Consider the following 15,487-nt stretch of genomic DNA (forward strand, 5'->3'; position numbering starts at 1 on the left):
GTACATTCCTTAACATCAGCATAAACCCAAATCTCTTGGGATAAACCTAATGTTCTCTACTTTAAGAGTAGAATAGAGTGCTTTATGAATTTAGCAGAACAGTGACAGTCCAAGACACAGAAGTGGTTAGCACTCAGTACAGTAAACTATTCGCTTTTTCTAGAATGAACGAGGCTTGTTTTATCAAGTCCCATTGTGTGTATAGTAGAGCTAAAAAAAATCAAGGATATTTAAAATACACTCAATAGCTACTTTATTAGGTACCTATTGGGTCCGATCAACATGCTTGGCTGCTTAAATATTTACCATTAATGAGTAGGTGCACAGGTCTACCCAATAAACTGGCCGCTGAGTGTAAGTCTCGATAATGTTTATGAGTGACACGGTAGCCAAGTAGTTAGCACAACGCTTAACGGTACAGGCGACCTGGGTACAATTCCCACTGCTGACTGTAAGGAGTTTAAATTTCTTCCCATGATCGTGTTGGTTTCCTCCAAGTGCTCCAGTTGCCTCCAACAGTCCAAAGATGTACTGGTTGATAGGTTAATTGCTCATTGTAAATTGATCCATGATGTCTAGGATTTAATCGTGGAATTGCTGGGTGCCATGGCTCAAGGGGCCTGAAGGCTCTATTTTGCGTTGTGTCTCAATTGATCAATAAATACATATGAAAGAGAAAGGTGGACTTGCAATTAATCAACTTTTGTTTCGTTTTATTTAAATGACTTTAGATGGGTTTAAACATTGAATATTAAATAATTTCTTCTTCACAGTATGAGCTCTCAACGGACAAGCTTATAGAGTTCTTCATAACCGCATCTGGTAACAATGCACCTACTTCCACCTGCTGTGGAATGAGGATAAGTGGCAGAGATTCAGCTCCTGCTTCTTATCGCACTTGCTGTCAATTGTCAGTCAAGCTCCTTCTACACAATCAGAGAGTGCCTTTCCTCCCACAGAATCTCAGCTGCTCCCAGGCATAGTAATTGACCTTTCCCACCTGCTATGGGATTTGGGGGTTATCTTGGATGGCCGTGTTGCTTGGATGTTTACAATGAGGTTTTGAGCATTCCAGAAGAGGTGACTGGCAGAATTAGAATCATGTTTATTATTACTGACATATGTCATAAAATGTGTTGCTTTTCTGCAGCAGTACAGTGCAATACATAAAATATACATATACATTTGTATATACATATACATATAAAGGGTATATAAAGACAGTGACCTCTGAATACTGGTGATCTGGGCTATTGGTTAATCAGAGCAGTCATTTATTTGGGACAGCTCTTAAAGAACAGAAACTAATCAAGAAAATTGCCGGGATTCACTTTGTTTATTTGGGACACTGTGCGGCTTATTAAGGTTTGGAGACGGTTGCCAAACAGATTCTAAGTAGCATCACTTGCAAGCACTTCTGTTCCCATTAGACACTACACCATGCTTAGAATGAAGAGTTTATAAATAGCATCAGTTGCACTTGTTTGTGTTCTCCTACTGCCGATATCTCTGGGTTACCCAAGTGGATAAATCGCCTGGGCTCTTTGATGTGGGTTTCTACCAAGCATCCTGTGTGGCCAATATATGCTGTTCTGCATTCACAGAGAGAACCCAGTAAATACCATCCGTCCTGAGTCACAGGGCATCTTTAACCTACATGAACTGTGATTTGAGCATTCACTATGGCCATAGGATTGACTTCAATGGCACAAAACTACTGTGCTGCACCAGTGACTTTTTGAACCACCTGATGAGGGAAGCCATTGAATTAAAACTAGAGGAAAATAATTTTAAGGAAGACAAAGGTGCCTCTTGAAGTAAGAACTGGAATTCAATTATAAACAAGGTGGCAAAGTGGAAATCTGATTGGATGAGAACTAACCAATCAGGAGAGAGGGACGACAGGGGTATGGGGGTTTATATTCCTCCAGACTAGACATGCCCAGGTATCATCCCTGATGAAGGTGGCAGAGTTTGTCATCAAATCATCAGCTAAAATTGATACCTATACGCAGCTGGAAGCCCAAGAGGAGTTTATTCAGCAGTTAAGAGGTTCAATTAGTCTCAATTAAACTTGTATACAATATTCTTCTGATTTAATACTGGAAGGGTGTAGGGATGGTTTGTGGACCTAATTGTCATATCAACTCCTCCTTTATAATCTCTCTAGATAATAAGGAATATGATGCATATCTGTCATATACCAAAATCGACCCGGATTCACTCACCCAGGACAACAGGAAGGAAGAACAGTTCGCATTGGAAATTCTACCAGATGTACTGGAGAAACATTATGGGTACAAATTATTTATTCCTGACAGGGATTTAATGCCAAGTGGAAGTAAGTAAACATAATTTATTCACATGTTTTTTAATGTGTTGATATTACATAAAGCCTTACAGTTTATTTCACAGCTAGAATATGTTGATACTCTTTTAGCCTTAGCAGATTATGACTGGAAAAATACAAGCTGATTGAATGTATGAATGAAAAAGATCAAGTATGAAAAGGGTGTTGACACTTGCTTTTGTTATTAACATTTTAGTTCATTTTGTTAAGTTAAATCTGTTTGATGCTTTTGTTGCCTCCTGAATAAAGTTCAATGGTCCAAGAAAATGGGTGGGAAATTGAATCACGCTAAGAATCCACTCAGGATATATTATGAAGCAGAGGCAAGCCAATTATATTGCATAGAAACCTGATTTTCCTCCGTTGCCTTCTTTTACTGAGGCACAATGCTGCCATTGTTATATATTACGTGTTGAATCCATTCAGTGTATGGGGTCTCCAGAGAGGGTGGCACCTCAGCTTTTCTTGCCCATTCTGGGGCAGCTCACTCACCTTTGGTCCTCACCAGATACTCAACTCTCTCCTTGGCTCCAAGTGGCTATTTGCAAGTGACACTGGCAACGTTTTAGTACACTGCTTTGATATGCAGGCTAATCCAAGTGAAGGTAGCCAGCAGGCCTCATATCCTGGTGAAATAGAGGCATGCCTGTCCTAGGATGAGAAGTCAGCTCTGGCGGACTGAGTAGATGAGATCCAAAGACCATTAAGACAGTTCTGCAACACTTCATGGAGAGCAACGGGCATGACAGAAGAAGTCACAGTCATCCACTGGAACCAAGGAAGACCCCAATTCTGTGATATCTACTTGTACCACTGGACCTAGACTTCTGAGGTTGAGAGAGTGGAACTGTCTCAGTGTAATGGTCTTTCCACTTTAATTTCCCTCCCACACACAGGTTTCAAACTGTCTATCATACAATGGATAAATAATCAATCAATATTGTCATTTTAAAAAGCAGCAAAATGAATCAATTCAGATCTGATATGGAAAGAAGGAGGTCAAAACAAACCACCAACATTGTAATCCTGTGCTTTCCTAACCTCACCTCCCTGGCTACTACTGCCTGCAGGTCCCCTCAAGTCACTCATCATATTGACTTGGAAATATACCACCATCACTGGACCAAAGTCTAACTCAGGACACTGTGGACGGTGGACCAGTTCATGGAGGCACTTCCCCTGCCCTTTCACAAGGACAATACGAAATTTGGAACAATGAATGACCAATACCAGGGGGCATAATTTTAAGGTGATTGGAGGACAGTATAGGGGAGATGTCAGAGAAAGGTTCTTTACACAGAGAGTGATTGGTGTATGGAATGGTCTGCCAGGGTGGTGGTAGGGGAAGATACATTGGGGACATTTAAGAGCCTCTTAGGTAGGCATATAGATGATAGAAAATGGAAAGCTACAATATGTAGGAGGGGCAGGTTAGATTGATATTTTACTAAGTCAAAAGACTATCATTACATTGTGGGCTGAAGGGACCACACAGTACTGTAATGCTCTTTATTTAATAAATGCTGGCCTTCTCTACAATGTGAACATGATGTTATTGTGGAAGGGGAGTTCCAGACATGGACAAAAAAATTTGTCTTTGCTTCTGCAACACTTCCCCTTCTACAGGCCTATAACTAAGTCAGGATGGATATTGGTAATAATGCCAATGGACTGTAGAAATATTCAGTGTGTCCCTTAATTCACAAAAAGACAAAAAGAAAAACTCCAGAGCAGACTTTAAGACCATGAAGGAAATGCATGAAGTGTAGGTAATCTGTACAATGCAATTCCCTTCCCCAGATCTGATTCCCACTTATCTCCATAGAGAGATCCTTCTTTTGGGTGAGAATCCAAATATCATCTCTGAAATTCTCAGGTCAGGTATTCCTTCAAACAAATTCTTAAAATATGGAAGTCCTAATACTTGGTTTTATTTGGAGATGCAGCACAGAACAGACCCTTCTGGCCCAATGAGCCTCACTGCCCAGCAACCCACCTATTGAACCCTAGTCTAATCACAGGACAATTTACAATCACCAGTTAAACTACCACCCGTTAAGTCTTTGGACTGTGAGAGGAAACCAGAGCACCTGGAAGAAACCCATGTGTTCACAGGGAAGATGTACAAATTCCTTGTAGAGGACATCAGAAATGAACTCCAAACTCGGACACCTCAAGCTGTAATAGTGGCCTATTGTCACTGCATTAACTTTTAATGCACCATCCATTTATGGCCTCCAATCCAAGTTCTAAACATGAGTTCATGTTGTTGATGGTGTTCCAGGGGTAGCATTCCCTCAGTTAGCAGAGGAGTGAATTATCTCATGGGGCCATCACTTCCAGGAGGCACATAGCATCCATGGACCAAGTGGTTGTGTCACTCCCTGGCGACACCAGGGAGCGTACATCATGAAGTGTTTTTGTCACCAATCTATGGGTAGTGAAGTCATGATCATCTCCACTGACATTCATTACTGTTGCTCAGGGAGCAAGAGAAATACTTGATGACACCGCACCAGATATTTCTACAAAAGGCTTTCCTATCTGCAGTACCATGATTGCCGTGAGGGTAATTTGTGATTACTTTAGCAAATTAAAGTCTTTGTTCGTTTGCTGAGTTAAAAACAAATCCTCCTTGGGTCTTATAGTTTCATCTGATCTATTACTGCAGTGTGTTCAAACCGAATTATTAATAATTACAACTCATTACCATGCACTGAGTTTCATGTCATATTTATAACTTGACTTATTCACAGTATGGTCAATGTATAAATGCTTTGAATGGCACAGTAAAGATTTCTGGATGCAGGCAAAGACTTCAAACTCTTCTCTATATAAGTATCTTGTGTTTTGTAACTACTTATTGGACCTCAAGAAACGTTTTATATACTGAGGCCAGTGGCTTCTTTTTTTAATATATTTTTTTTATTTTCATTTGGAGATACAGTGTGGTAACAGGCACTTCTGGTCCAATGAGTCCATGGCGCCCAATTATACCCATGTGGGCGGAAACCAGAGCACCCGGAGAAACCCACATAGTCACAAGGAGAATGTACAGTCTCCTTAGAGACAGCAGCAGGAATTGAACCCAGGTTGCTGGTGCTGTAATAGCATTGCACTCATCGCTACAGTTCAGTGCTGCCCCAAAGTGGAGCCACAGTGGGTCAAGAGAGGAATCTATCAATTTTGGTTTTAAAATAAACATTTATATACTAGAGTCATAAGGCACTGCAGAATATAACCAGGCCCTTTGGCCCATCTAGTCAATGTTGAACTTTTATTCTGCCTAAGTCGCATGGACCAGCACCTGGACCTATTGACTCTCCACCCACTGCCAATTATGGGTAGTAACACAAGGTAGTTCTGAATTTTGATCACAACTCTGAGACCGTGCTCTAAAATAGTCCATGGGCTATATTTCTCAATCTTTAGAACCATTTCCCCATTCTTTCCCATGTATACTTGTAATTTCTTGACCTAAGTTTACTCCATTATCGAGCTACCACTGACTTCACCGTGCCTCATCCCCATACTTCATCAGACTGTCTATGCAAGGACTAATCAGAAATAGAGGAACAATGCTTTCGAGCACCTTCGCTCCATCTGCAACGAGCAGGATTTCATGGTGACCAAGCATTTTAATTCCACTGCCCATTCCCAATCCCACATGTTGGCCCATGGCCTCCTCTACTGCCATGGTTATGCCTCTCTCAGACTGCAGGAGCAACACGTCTGGGTAGCCTCCATGCTGATGACATGAACATCAATTTTTCTATCTTCCAGTAATTTCCATCCGCTCCACCCTCCTTTTTGTTTCTATTCCCTATTCTGGCTCCCCTCTGACACCTTCCTTTCTGCTCACAAGTCTATCACTGCCCACTGACACCCCTCTTCCCAAGGCCACTCTCCTCTCCTATCCAAATCCTTCTTCAGCCCTTTATCACTTCCTAGCTTCTAACTTCAACCCACCCCCTCATCTTCCACCTCAACTGCCCTCACCTATCACCTCCCCTCCACCTTATAGTTCTTGCCTCTTCCCCCTTACTTACCACTCCCGATGAAGAGTCTCGGCCCAAAATGTTGACTGTTTATTCCCCCCCCCCCCCACAGATGCTGCGCCACCTACTGAGCTCCCCCAGTGTTTTGTGTTATTCTGGATTTCAAGCATCTGCATAATCTCTTGTGTCTGTGCTTGCCAACATCTGTTTGTTATAAAAAAAATGGTTGGAAAGAATGAAAGCTCAATGTAGCTCATTGTAATCATTTGCCATCACACATCATGAGGTGGTTTGTAACAGGAGCATAAAGAAGAACCAATTTACAGCTTCTGAGCATTCTCACCTTGTAATGTACTCAGGAAGCAAAAATCCATTGGCCTTATCAATGGAAATCTATAAAATGTCTTAGAATTAGAATCTTTTGTCGGTTTCCCCCTCCAGCAATTTTATTTTGGTAACTGGGGATATTGTGTTCCTGTGTTCTTGTATTGTAAAACCTTGGATCTTACCATAGGTGCCACAGTAGTGTAGCGGTTAGTGCGATGCTATTACAGCTTGGGGTGTCGGAGGTCAGAGTTAAATTCCAACGTCTGTAAAGAGTCTGTACATCCTCCCCGTAGAATGCATGGGTTTTCTCCAGGTGCTCTGGTTTTCTCCCACAGTCCAAAGATCTGCAGGTTAATAGGTTAATTGGTCATTGTAAATTGCCCTGTGGTTAACCCCGTGCTAAATAGGTGTGTTGCTGAGTGACGCGGCTCATTGGGCCAGGAGGACCTGTTCTATGCTGTATTTCTAAATAAGTAAACTCCCACCCCCACCCCCACTTCCAGCAAATGGCTTTTGATAATAATGAAGATGGAAAACTCTACTTACTGTTGCTAAGATGGATGGGGGGGGGGGGGGAAGGGGAGAACTTCTTCAAAAAGTATAGTCAACAAGCTTTGCAATACTTCATTTGAAGTGCACTGATCAATTCTAATCAACGTGGTTACCTAACATGAAGATTTAATGTAATATTGCAGTAATTCAATTTCAAAGGCTCCTTCAAGGAAAATGGGAAGATTTATAATCAATCATTATCAGAAGAGCTGCTGGCAGCGGCTTGTTCTGAAGATTCTGTTGTGTGTTGTTTCCTCAGAGAAAGCTTGCTTTCATTGATCAGATGTTTGTTCCTTCTCCCTTGACTTTTACAAATGTTTTCAACAGTCATTTAATTAGCTTTTATTAATTCACTCCGAACTTCTTGTTAATAGTCTGATATTGGCAATTGTGAACACTATCACAGTGTTTCACTCCAGGCATATGTTAATAATTACTAGCTGTTGCTCCGGTCTTGTCAAGTAATAAGCTATTGTTTCCAGTGCTGATGTAACATAAAACATTATTTATCTCTGGAATGTCTCTCATTCCAGCCAAGTTATGTTCCACGTACCTTTGTAAGTGTGTCCTCTGTGCCTGATTTTATATATTTTCTAAATTTATAAGGTAATTAAATTAACTAATGTGCAGTCTCTGGATAAATTTATGATGTTCTGATCAACCCATCTCCCTCTTATTTGTGTGAAATTAGGGGAAAAGGTTGAATAACGGAAGTCTCAAATTGATAAATAAAAATCTACACAAGGAAGAAAGCATAGTTGACAGCTTGGAGAACAGACAAATTAGAGGCTATCTGTCTCGCATAAAATGAAAGGAACTCCTTACACATGTTCAATATTTCCTTTAGAAATGTGGCTATATTTATCTTGCTGAGAGAAAAAAAACCTCCCAGCTTTATTCTTTGATAAGCCATCACAGGGTTGTTGAGGAGGGCAGGCTTGGATGACAATAATGTGTAGGTGACCCACTCCCAGGTCTCCACAGTTCTGCTGGCCAACCACTAACATTGGCTTGTCCTTGATGCTATTGACCTCCCTGTCATGGAGGAGATTTTTCCTTGACTTGCACCTCTTTCAAGACAGTTAGATACAATCAGACTCTTTATTGTATGATGGATTGTGAGTGGGAACACATACCCAATCACTTTAGAAGATAAAGCGCCTGCACTATGCACCCTCTTCGTTTTTGTACAGTGCAATCTTTATTTTACAGCCAAGGCATCTCCACCGGTTAGTGTCCTTTCCCTGGACAGCTGAACCAGCAAGATAAAGGTAGCTGCACTTCTAAAGGAAATACTAAAAGTGTGTAAGGACACAGGAAAGTCAGACATTAATACAGACTTCAATGTCATTGCTGGGGCACGCAGCGATGAATGTCAATCACCCGTTGCATTCACTTCAACAATGAATAACAGCTCTTAGCTGAGTTGCAGAATATTACAAGAGAACATTCAAAGGGAGTAGAAGTTTATTTATTTATGGACTCTTATGAAGAATGAATGACATCCACCATAGGATGACAGCACCCTGGCTGAATACAGATGATTAAAATTGCAGAATCCTATACAATTGATTATTAATAGAGGCAATTGAAATCTTGACACTTTAATTTTTATTCTTTTGACTTTTTAAATGAAATAATTAATATCTGCCTGATCTGCCTCTCAGCCAGTGATTTTGCTTTGGTTGACATTGCTACAAGACCATATGATCCATTACTGTAGAAAGGATAAAAGTCTCCAGGTTGGTTCTTGTTTGTGTTCACTTTTGCAGATTAAGGTTGACAGATGGTTCTGCCTCGAGACTCAAAACTTATGTGCTTTTGTTGCTAATGCTTTAGCCATTGCTCACACATCAACTTATCCCATATTCCTCTTTGGAGATTTTTCTCATTCAGAATTTATCCACTCTTCAGATCCAAAATACCATAGACATTAGGCATTTGGAATGAAGCAAACAATGCTGTAAATATTCAAAATGTCAAGTAGCACCTGTGCAGAGACAAAAATTACAGGTTGTTAACAATTTTGATGAGATCCATCAACCTGCAACATTAACTGATTCTCATCCACGGCTGCCGAGTATTTCAGGCTTTTTTATGAAGGCACAAACTGCAGACCTTGGACTCAACAGCTGAAGGATCTCACCTAACATAACAACTGTCCTTTTCCCTCCACAGTTGCTTCCTGACTTTTCCTCCAGCAGTCTGTATGTTTCCCTCTTCTTTCTTTGTCCTACTTTCAGCTTAACTAAATGATATAAAGATAGATTTATTCCTTTTAAACACATATTCTTTGCATGTTGTTCACAGCTCAGTGGAAAGAGCTGTTGCTTGTGCTGTTGGTAGGATAGCTGGACATTTATGGTTTATTCTGAGCACAATAGCAATCCAATTCAATGCTAAGAGAGTGCTGAACTAATTTCTAGTCAAATACACAGATCCATCATCAATGAAATGCAGCAATGCTCTCTCCCATGGTAAAGTCAATCTTTACTCCTCAACCAGTGCCCTGTTAATGTCTTGTTACTATTTATGGGAGCTGACTATGTGTAAATTGACATCTGACATCTTAATTTCACTTCCAAAGGACTTTCTTGGTGACAATGCACTTTAAGATAACATGCATTTATGAGCGGCACTATGCAAGTGTTTAGCGCTTGTTTCCTGTTGGCAACTGTAAGGGGTTTGTATGTTCTCCCTGTGACCACAGGGGTTTCCAGTGATGTACTGGTTGGTAGGATAATTGGTCAGTTTAAACTGTCCTGTAATTAGGGTTAAATCAAGGATGCTGGGTGGCACAGCTCAAAGGGCCAGGAGGGCCTATTCTGTGTTGTATCTCAAAAAATAAACCTTGTTCCTTGTTAATTCACAGTATTGGACTCACACTGTGTAATCTCAATTGGATCATGTAAGGAGCATAACATACAATGAAGTATAACATGGAGTTACATGACACAGCTTATTGCTGTCAAATTACCTTGTGATGAGTTTCCTGGACAGTTTGTTGAGAGATGCTGCAGTGAATTCCAATGGGAAGCAAAGCTGCCTCTCCTGCAAACCCCTAAAGTTTCTCTGTGTGTAGCTGCTGTCTGACTTCTTGAGTATTTCTTGCCTTCTCTTTGTTGCACATATTTTTAGCACTGTTTAATTATCAAAATATTCATTTATTATTTTTAAATGCATCACTTTTGCATAGCATTCACAGCTCAATGGAAAGAGCTCCCAATTTTGGGACAGGTGACTGGATATTTTTGATTCATTTCTGAATAAACTTCTGTGAATGTCCACAGGAATCTCTGATTAGTATGTGGTAATATACAGTATGCAAACTTTAATGATAAATTTACTTTGAACTTGAGCATCACAACATCCAGTTCAATACGGCCTGAATGAGGGAAATGCTCTCCAATCATATTGATCACAGTGCTTCCTCATCAGCACATCTAACTTCCCTCCTGAAAAACAGATTGTGAGATATTTTTTGCAGAAAATAAATGTGCTGAATATAAGGCATTTTTTTAAAGAAACAATAGCCATATACGACTGGCATGGTAACAGGTGTCGCTCTCTCAACCCCAGAGGAATCAAGAAACATAATACCTGTTATATGTATGTGATTCAAAACTTGCTGAAATTGCTGGAGTGAAGAAGGCTGAGGATGAACAAGTGAGTGTGGGATTGGGAAGAGGAATTGTTTGACATGCAAATTGGAGCTCATGTGATGATCGCAGCCATGTTGTGAGGTTGAATACTGAAGTCCTAGTCTCTGGCATTAGCTGCACTGGCATACCATTCTCTTCAAGTGCAGTACACTGGTATCTACCCGAGAAAGTGCTAAGATATGCCCTTCTCACACACAAAAAAAAGGACAAATCTAGTTTGATTAAATGCTATTCACTTACTTTACTCTCAATTCTCAGTAAAATAACAGAAACTGTCCTTGACAATACTGGCGCCTAAATGGAGGAAATGTAATTGTAATCAAAGTCACCTGTTCAGTGATGTCCAGTGTGGATTTCAACAGAACTGCAGTTCCTCACCTCATTATAATCCTGGTTCAAACAAGGAGCAAAGAGTTAAATTCAAGATGTGTAGTGACAGCAACTGTGCACAACATCAAGACAGCACTTAATCTTGTCTAGCTGGGGTTCCCATCCTTTTTTATTCCATGGACCCCTATCATTAACTGAGGGCTCCATGTACCCCAAGTGGAGAACCACTGATGCTTGAGAAAATCTGAAATGAAAATGCAGCAGAAGGAGAACTTTCTGATGATCTTTCAAAATCCTTTTGAACTTTCAAGATGAACTTTCAAGATCCTTCCAATGCACAAAGGAAGATGAATGTTAATCATCTCAGTTCTGGAGCTCCACTGCAGGAGCTCTTCAGAGCAATATCCTCAGGCCAACCTTCTTCATCTACTTCTTCTAAGACCATCTTTCTGTGAAGTCAGTGTAGCAGCTACTTGAAGAACAAACCACTGAGACTGAGTGAAGGATTTAGCACTTCCGAGTAACAGAAGTCCAAGTCGAGAAAGTACATTCAATACTTTGTAATGAAGCTAGCAAACAGGAATGATCAAGAAATAGCGATAAAAACCCACAGAATTAGCAAAGCAACAGCAAAATTAGTGGTCAACAGAAAACATCCATCCTCTACTCAGACTCTGTCTAACTAAGCTAACAACACAAAGGGCGAATATGTAACTAGACTCATTTACTTTTACTGCACCCAAACCCATATGATAAATTACCATAACCCAAAATAAAGCTTGAAACACAAAATACAATACAGGCAGAAAATAGATACCTGGCTCCTACAGTCAGATACAGTGATGGTTTCACTATTCCATTTACAAATCTTCAACAAAGGAACAAGACCTAGACAACATCCATGCATGGGTCGATGTGCAGCAAATAACAACTGTATCAAAAAAAAGTGCCAGTCGATTAGTATCTCCGGCAAAGGAGAATCAGTCTACTTATCCTTGACATTCAATTGCAATACCATTGCCAATTCCACACAAAATAATATCCTGGGATTGCAATGAACTCTGAGGGTGATAGGTCTTACATTGGACAATGATCTGGTTAAAGGTTTTAAGCAGATGCTTCAGAGCTAGTCAATGTCCTGTATTGTCCAGATGAAAGGCTTGGCACAACATGTCGAGTGCCCATTTCTCTCTACATATGCTACCTGACCCACTGAGTTCCTCCAGCAGTTTGTTTCATGCTCCAGGTTCCAATGTCCGCAGACTCCATTTCTCCACAGACAATCAAAATATTCTGTTTGAACTTCCAGAATTCTCTAAATTCTCGGTCTCCATGGAATGGAAAGCAGCAAATACAATCTCACTGTTCAAGACAGATTGAGTACGAGGAACAAAGAACAGTTAACATGATATCAGCAGGAGAGAGAATATTTGAAATTATTGTTGTGGATGTCAGAGTGGTGCATGTGGAAAGTGATATTATATTTGATTTGGATTTAGATTTATTTATCACATGTACATGGAAATATGCAGTGAAATGTGTCATTTGTTTTATCAACCAACACACCCAATGATATGCTGGGGGCTGCCCGCAAGTTGTGCCACATTTTCCAGTATCAACAAAGCATGCTCACAATGCACAGCAGAGCAACACAGAGAACAGTCAAACAGAATACAACAAGTGTAGTGGTGTGCTACACGCAGTGCTAAAATAACGACACGGAGTCGGTAAACTGCAGTTAAAGAAGATCTTATTCGAACTTCACAGCCTTGCTTTAAAGCCTCCCTGATCCTGCCCTCCCCGGGCGCAGATGCTGTGGGGGGGCATGTACTCACAAACCCCCGCAGGCTTTTCCCTTTGTTGGTGAAGCAGACCTGACGCCCTTTTGGGACTGGCCTTTGTGCTGGCGCGCTGGCTATTTGTGAACCGGTTCGAGTGCGCTAGGAAGTGGGTCGCCACATAACCCCACCCCCCCCCCAGAATCGGCGATACACCCCCCAATGTCCACAGTCTGGGCCGGACCCTGTTTGGGAGGTCGGCGTCTGTGCCACGATGCCGGAAACTCGACCGGTTGTGCCAAGTCCAAATGGGCCGGTTTGAGTCGGTCCACCGTGAAAACTTCCTCTCTCCCCCCAACATCCAGCACGAACGTGAACCCATTGTTCCTGAGCACTGTAAAAGGCCCCTCGTAGAGCCGTTGCAGCAGTGGCCGATGCCTGCCCCTTTGTACAAACACAAACTTACAGTTCTTCAGGTCTTGGGGTATGCAGGTCGGGTTCTGCCCATGCTGCGAAGTGGTTATGGGGGCCAGGTCACTGAGCCTCTCGCGTAGTCTGCCCAGGACTGCTGCGGGTTCTTCCTCTTGCCCCCTTGGGGCTGGTATGAACTCCCCGGGGATGACCAGGGGTGCGCCATACACCAACTCGGCCGACGGGGCATGCAGATCATCTTTGGGCGCCATGCGGATGCCGAGCAGGACCCAGGGAAGCTCGTCCACCCAGTTAGCTCTTCGCAGGCGGGCTATGAGAGCCGACTTTAGGTGACGGTGGAAACGCTCCACTAGTCTGTTCGACTGTAGGTGGTAGGCAGTCGTGTGGTGCAGCTGTGTCCCCAGAAGGCTGGCCATAGCTGACCACAGGCTGGAGGTGAACTGGGTGCCACTGTCGGAGGTAATGTGGGCTGGTACACCAAAGCGGGACACCCAGGTGGCGATCAGTGCCTGGGCGCAAGATTCGGAGGTGGTGTCGGTGAGCAGGATCGCCTCTGGCCATCTTGTGAACCAGTCCACGATAGAGAGGAGGTGCCGTGCTCTGCGCAACACTGGCAGGGGGCTCACAATATCCACATGAATGTGGTCGAAACGCCAGTGGGTGGGGTGGAACTGCTGCGGCAGAGCCTTACATGCACGTTCTGGCCCATTCACTGACCTGCTTGCGGAGTCTGTGCCAAACGAACCTGCTGGAGACCATCCGGATGGTTGTCCTGATGGAGGGGTGCGCTAAGTTATGAATGGAGTCGAAAACGTGTTGCCGCCAAGGTGCCGGGACGATGGGACAGAGCTGGCCGGTGGCGACGTCACAGAGTAGGGTCCTCTCACCTGGGCCTACGGGGAGGTCCTGGAGCTGTAAACCGGAGACTACGGTTCTGTAACTCAAGATCTCCGCGTCTGCCTGCTGCGCCTCTGCCAGCGCCTCAAAGTCTACCCCTTGGGAAAGGGCATGAATGTTAGGGCGAGAGAGTGCGTCTGCCATGACATTGTCCTTCCATCCGTCATGTATTCAGAGATGTAGGACAGATGGCGCTGCTGGCGGGACGACCAGGGATCGGACACCTTCGTGAACGTAAAGGTAAGTGGTTTGTGGTCCGTGAACGTGGTGAAGGGCCGACCTTCTAGGAAGTACCTGAAATGCCGGATTGCCAGGTATAGCGCCAACAGTTCCTGGTCAAAAGTACTGTATTTGAGCTCGGGTGGCCGCAGGTGTTTGCTGAAAAATGCTAGGGGTTGCCAGCGACCTGCGATGAGTTGCTCCAGTACCCCACCGACTGCCGTGTTAGATGCATCCACTGTGAGGGCGGTAGGGACGTCCATTCTGGAGTGCGCTAGCATTGCGGCATTTGCCAAGGCTTCTTTCATTTTAATGAAAGTGGCAGCGGACTCCTCGTCCCAGGTAACGCCCTTGCCCAGACCCGACGTCAGGGCGAACAGGGGGCGCATGATTCGGGCAGCTGAAGGGAGGAAGTGGTGGTAGAAATTGACCATACCTACGAATTCCTGAAGGCCTTTGATCGTGGTGGGTCGGGGGAAATGGCGGACCGCGTCTACCTTAGCGGGCAGAGGGGTCGCCCCGTCTTTAGTAATCCTGTGGCCCAGGAAGTCAATGATGTCGAGCCTGAACAGGCACTTGGCTGGGTTGATTGTTAGACCGTATTCATTCAGTCGGGCGTAGAGTTGACGGAGGTGGGACAGATGCTCCTGACGACTGCTGCTGGCTGTGAGGATGTCATCCAAATAGATGAATGCAAAGTCCAGGTCACGTCCCACCGCGTCCATTAACCGCTGGAATGTCTGTGCGGCATTCTTCAGGCCGAACAGCATGCGGAGGAACTCGAAATGGATGAACAGGGTGATGAGAGCCTTTTTGGGGATGTCGTCCGGATGCATCGGGATTTGATGGTATCCCCGGATGAGGTCCACCTTGGAGAAGATCCGTGCACCGTGCAGGTTTGCTGCAAAGTCCTGAATGTGTGGCACAGGGTAGAGGTCCGGT

At 43.3% G+C, this 15,487-nt stretch overlaps 1 protein-coding gene across 1 annotated transcript in view; it reads left to right on the forward strand.

The window, feature by feature from the left end:
* Positions 1-15,487, forward strand: part of il1rapl2 (interleukin 1 receptor accessory protein-like 2) — a 658,932-nt gene that overhangs the window by 631,025 nt on the left and 12,420 nt on the right. The window contains exon 9 of the mRNA XM_059976475.1: positions 2,171-2,341. Coding sequence (XP_059832458.1) covers positions 2,171-2,341 — 171 coding nt within the window. The remainder of the gene's footprint in view (positions 1-2,170; positions 2,342-15,487) is intronic.

This window comes from Hypanus sabinus, chromosome 8 (assembly GCF_030144855.1).
Source record: "Hypanus sabinus isolate sHypSab1 chromosome 8, sHypSab1.hap1, whole genome shotgun sequence".
NCBI classification, from domain to species: Eukaryota; Metazoa; Chordata; class Chondrichthyes; order Myliobatiformes; family Dasyatidae; genus Hypanus; species Hypanus sabinus.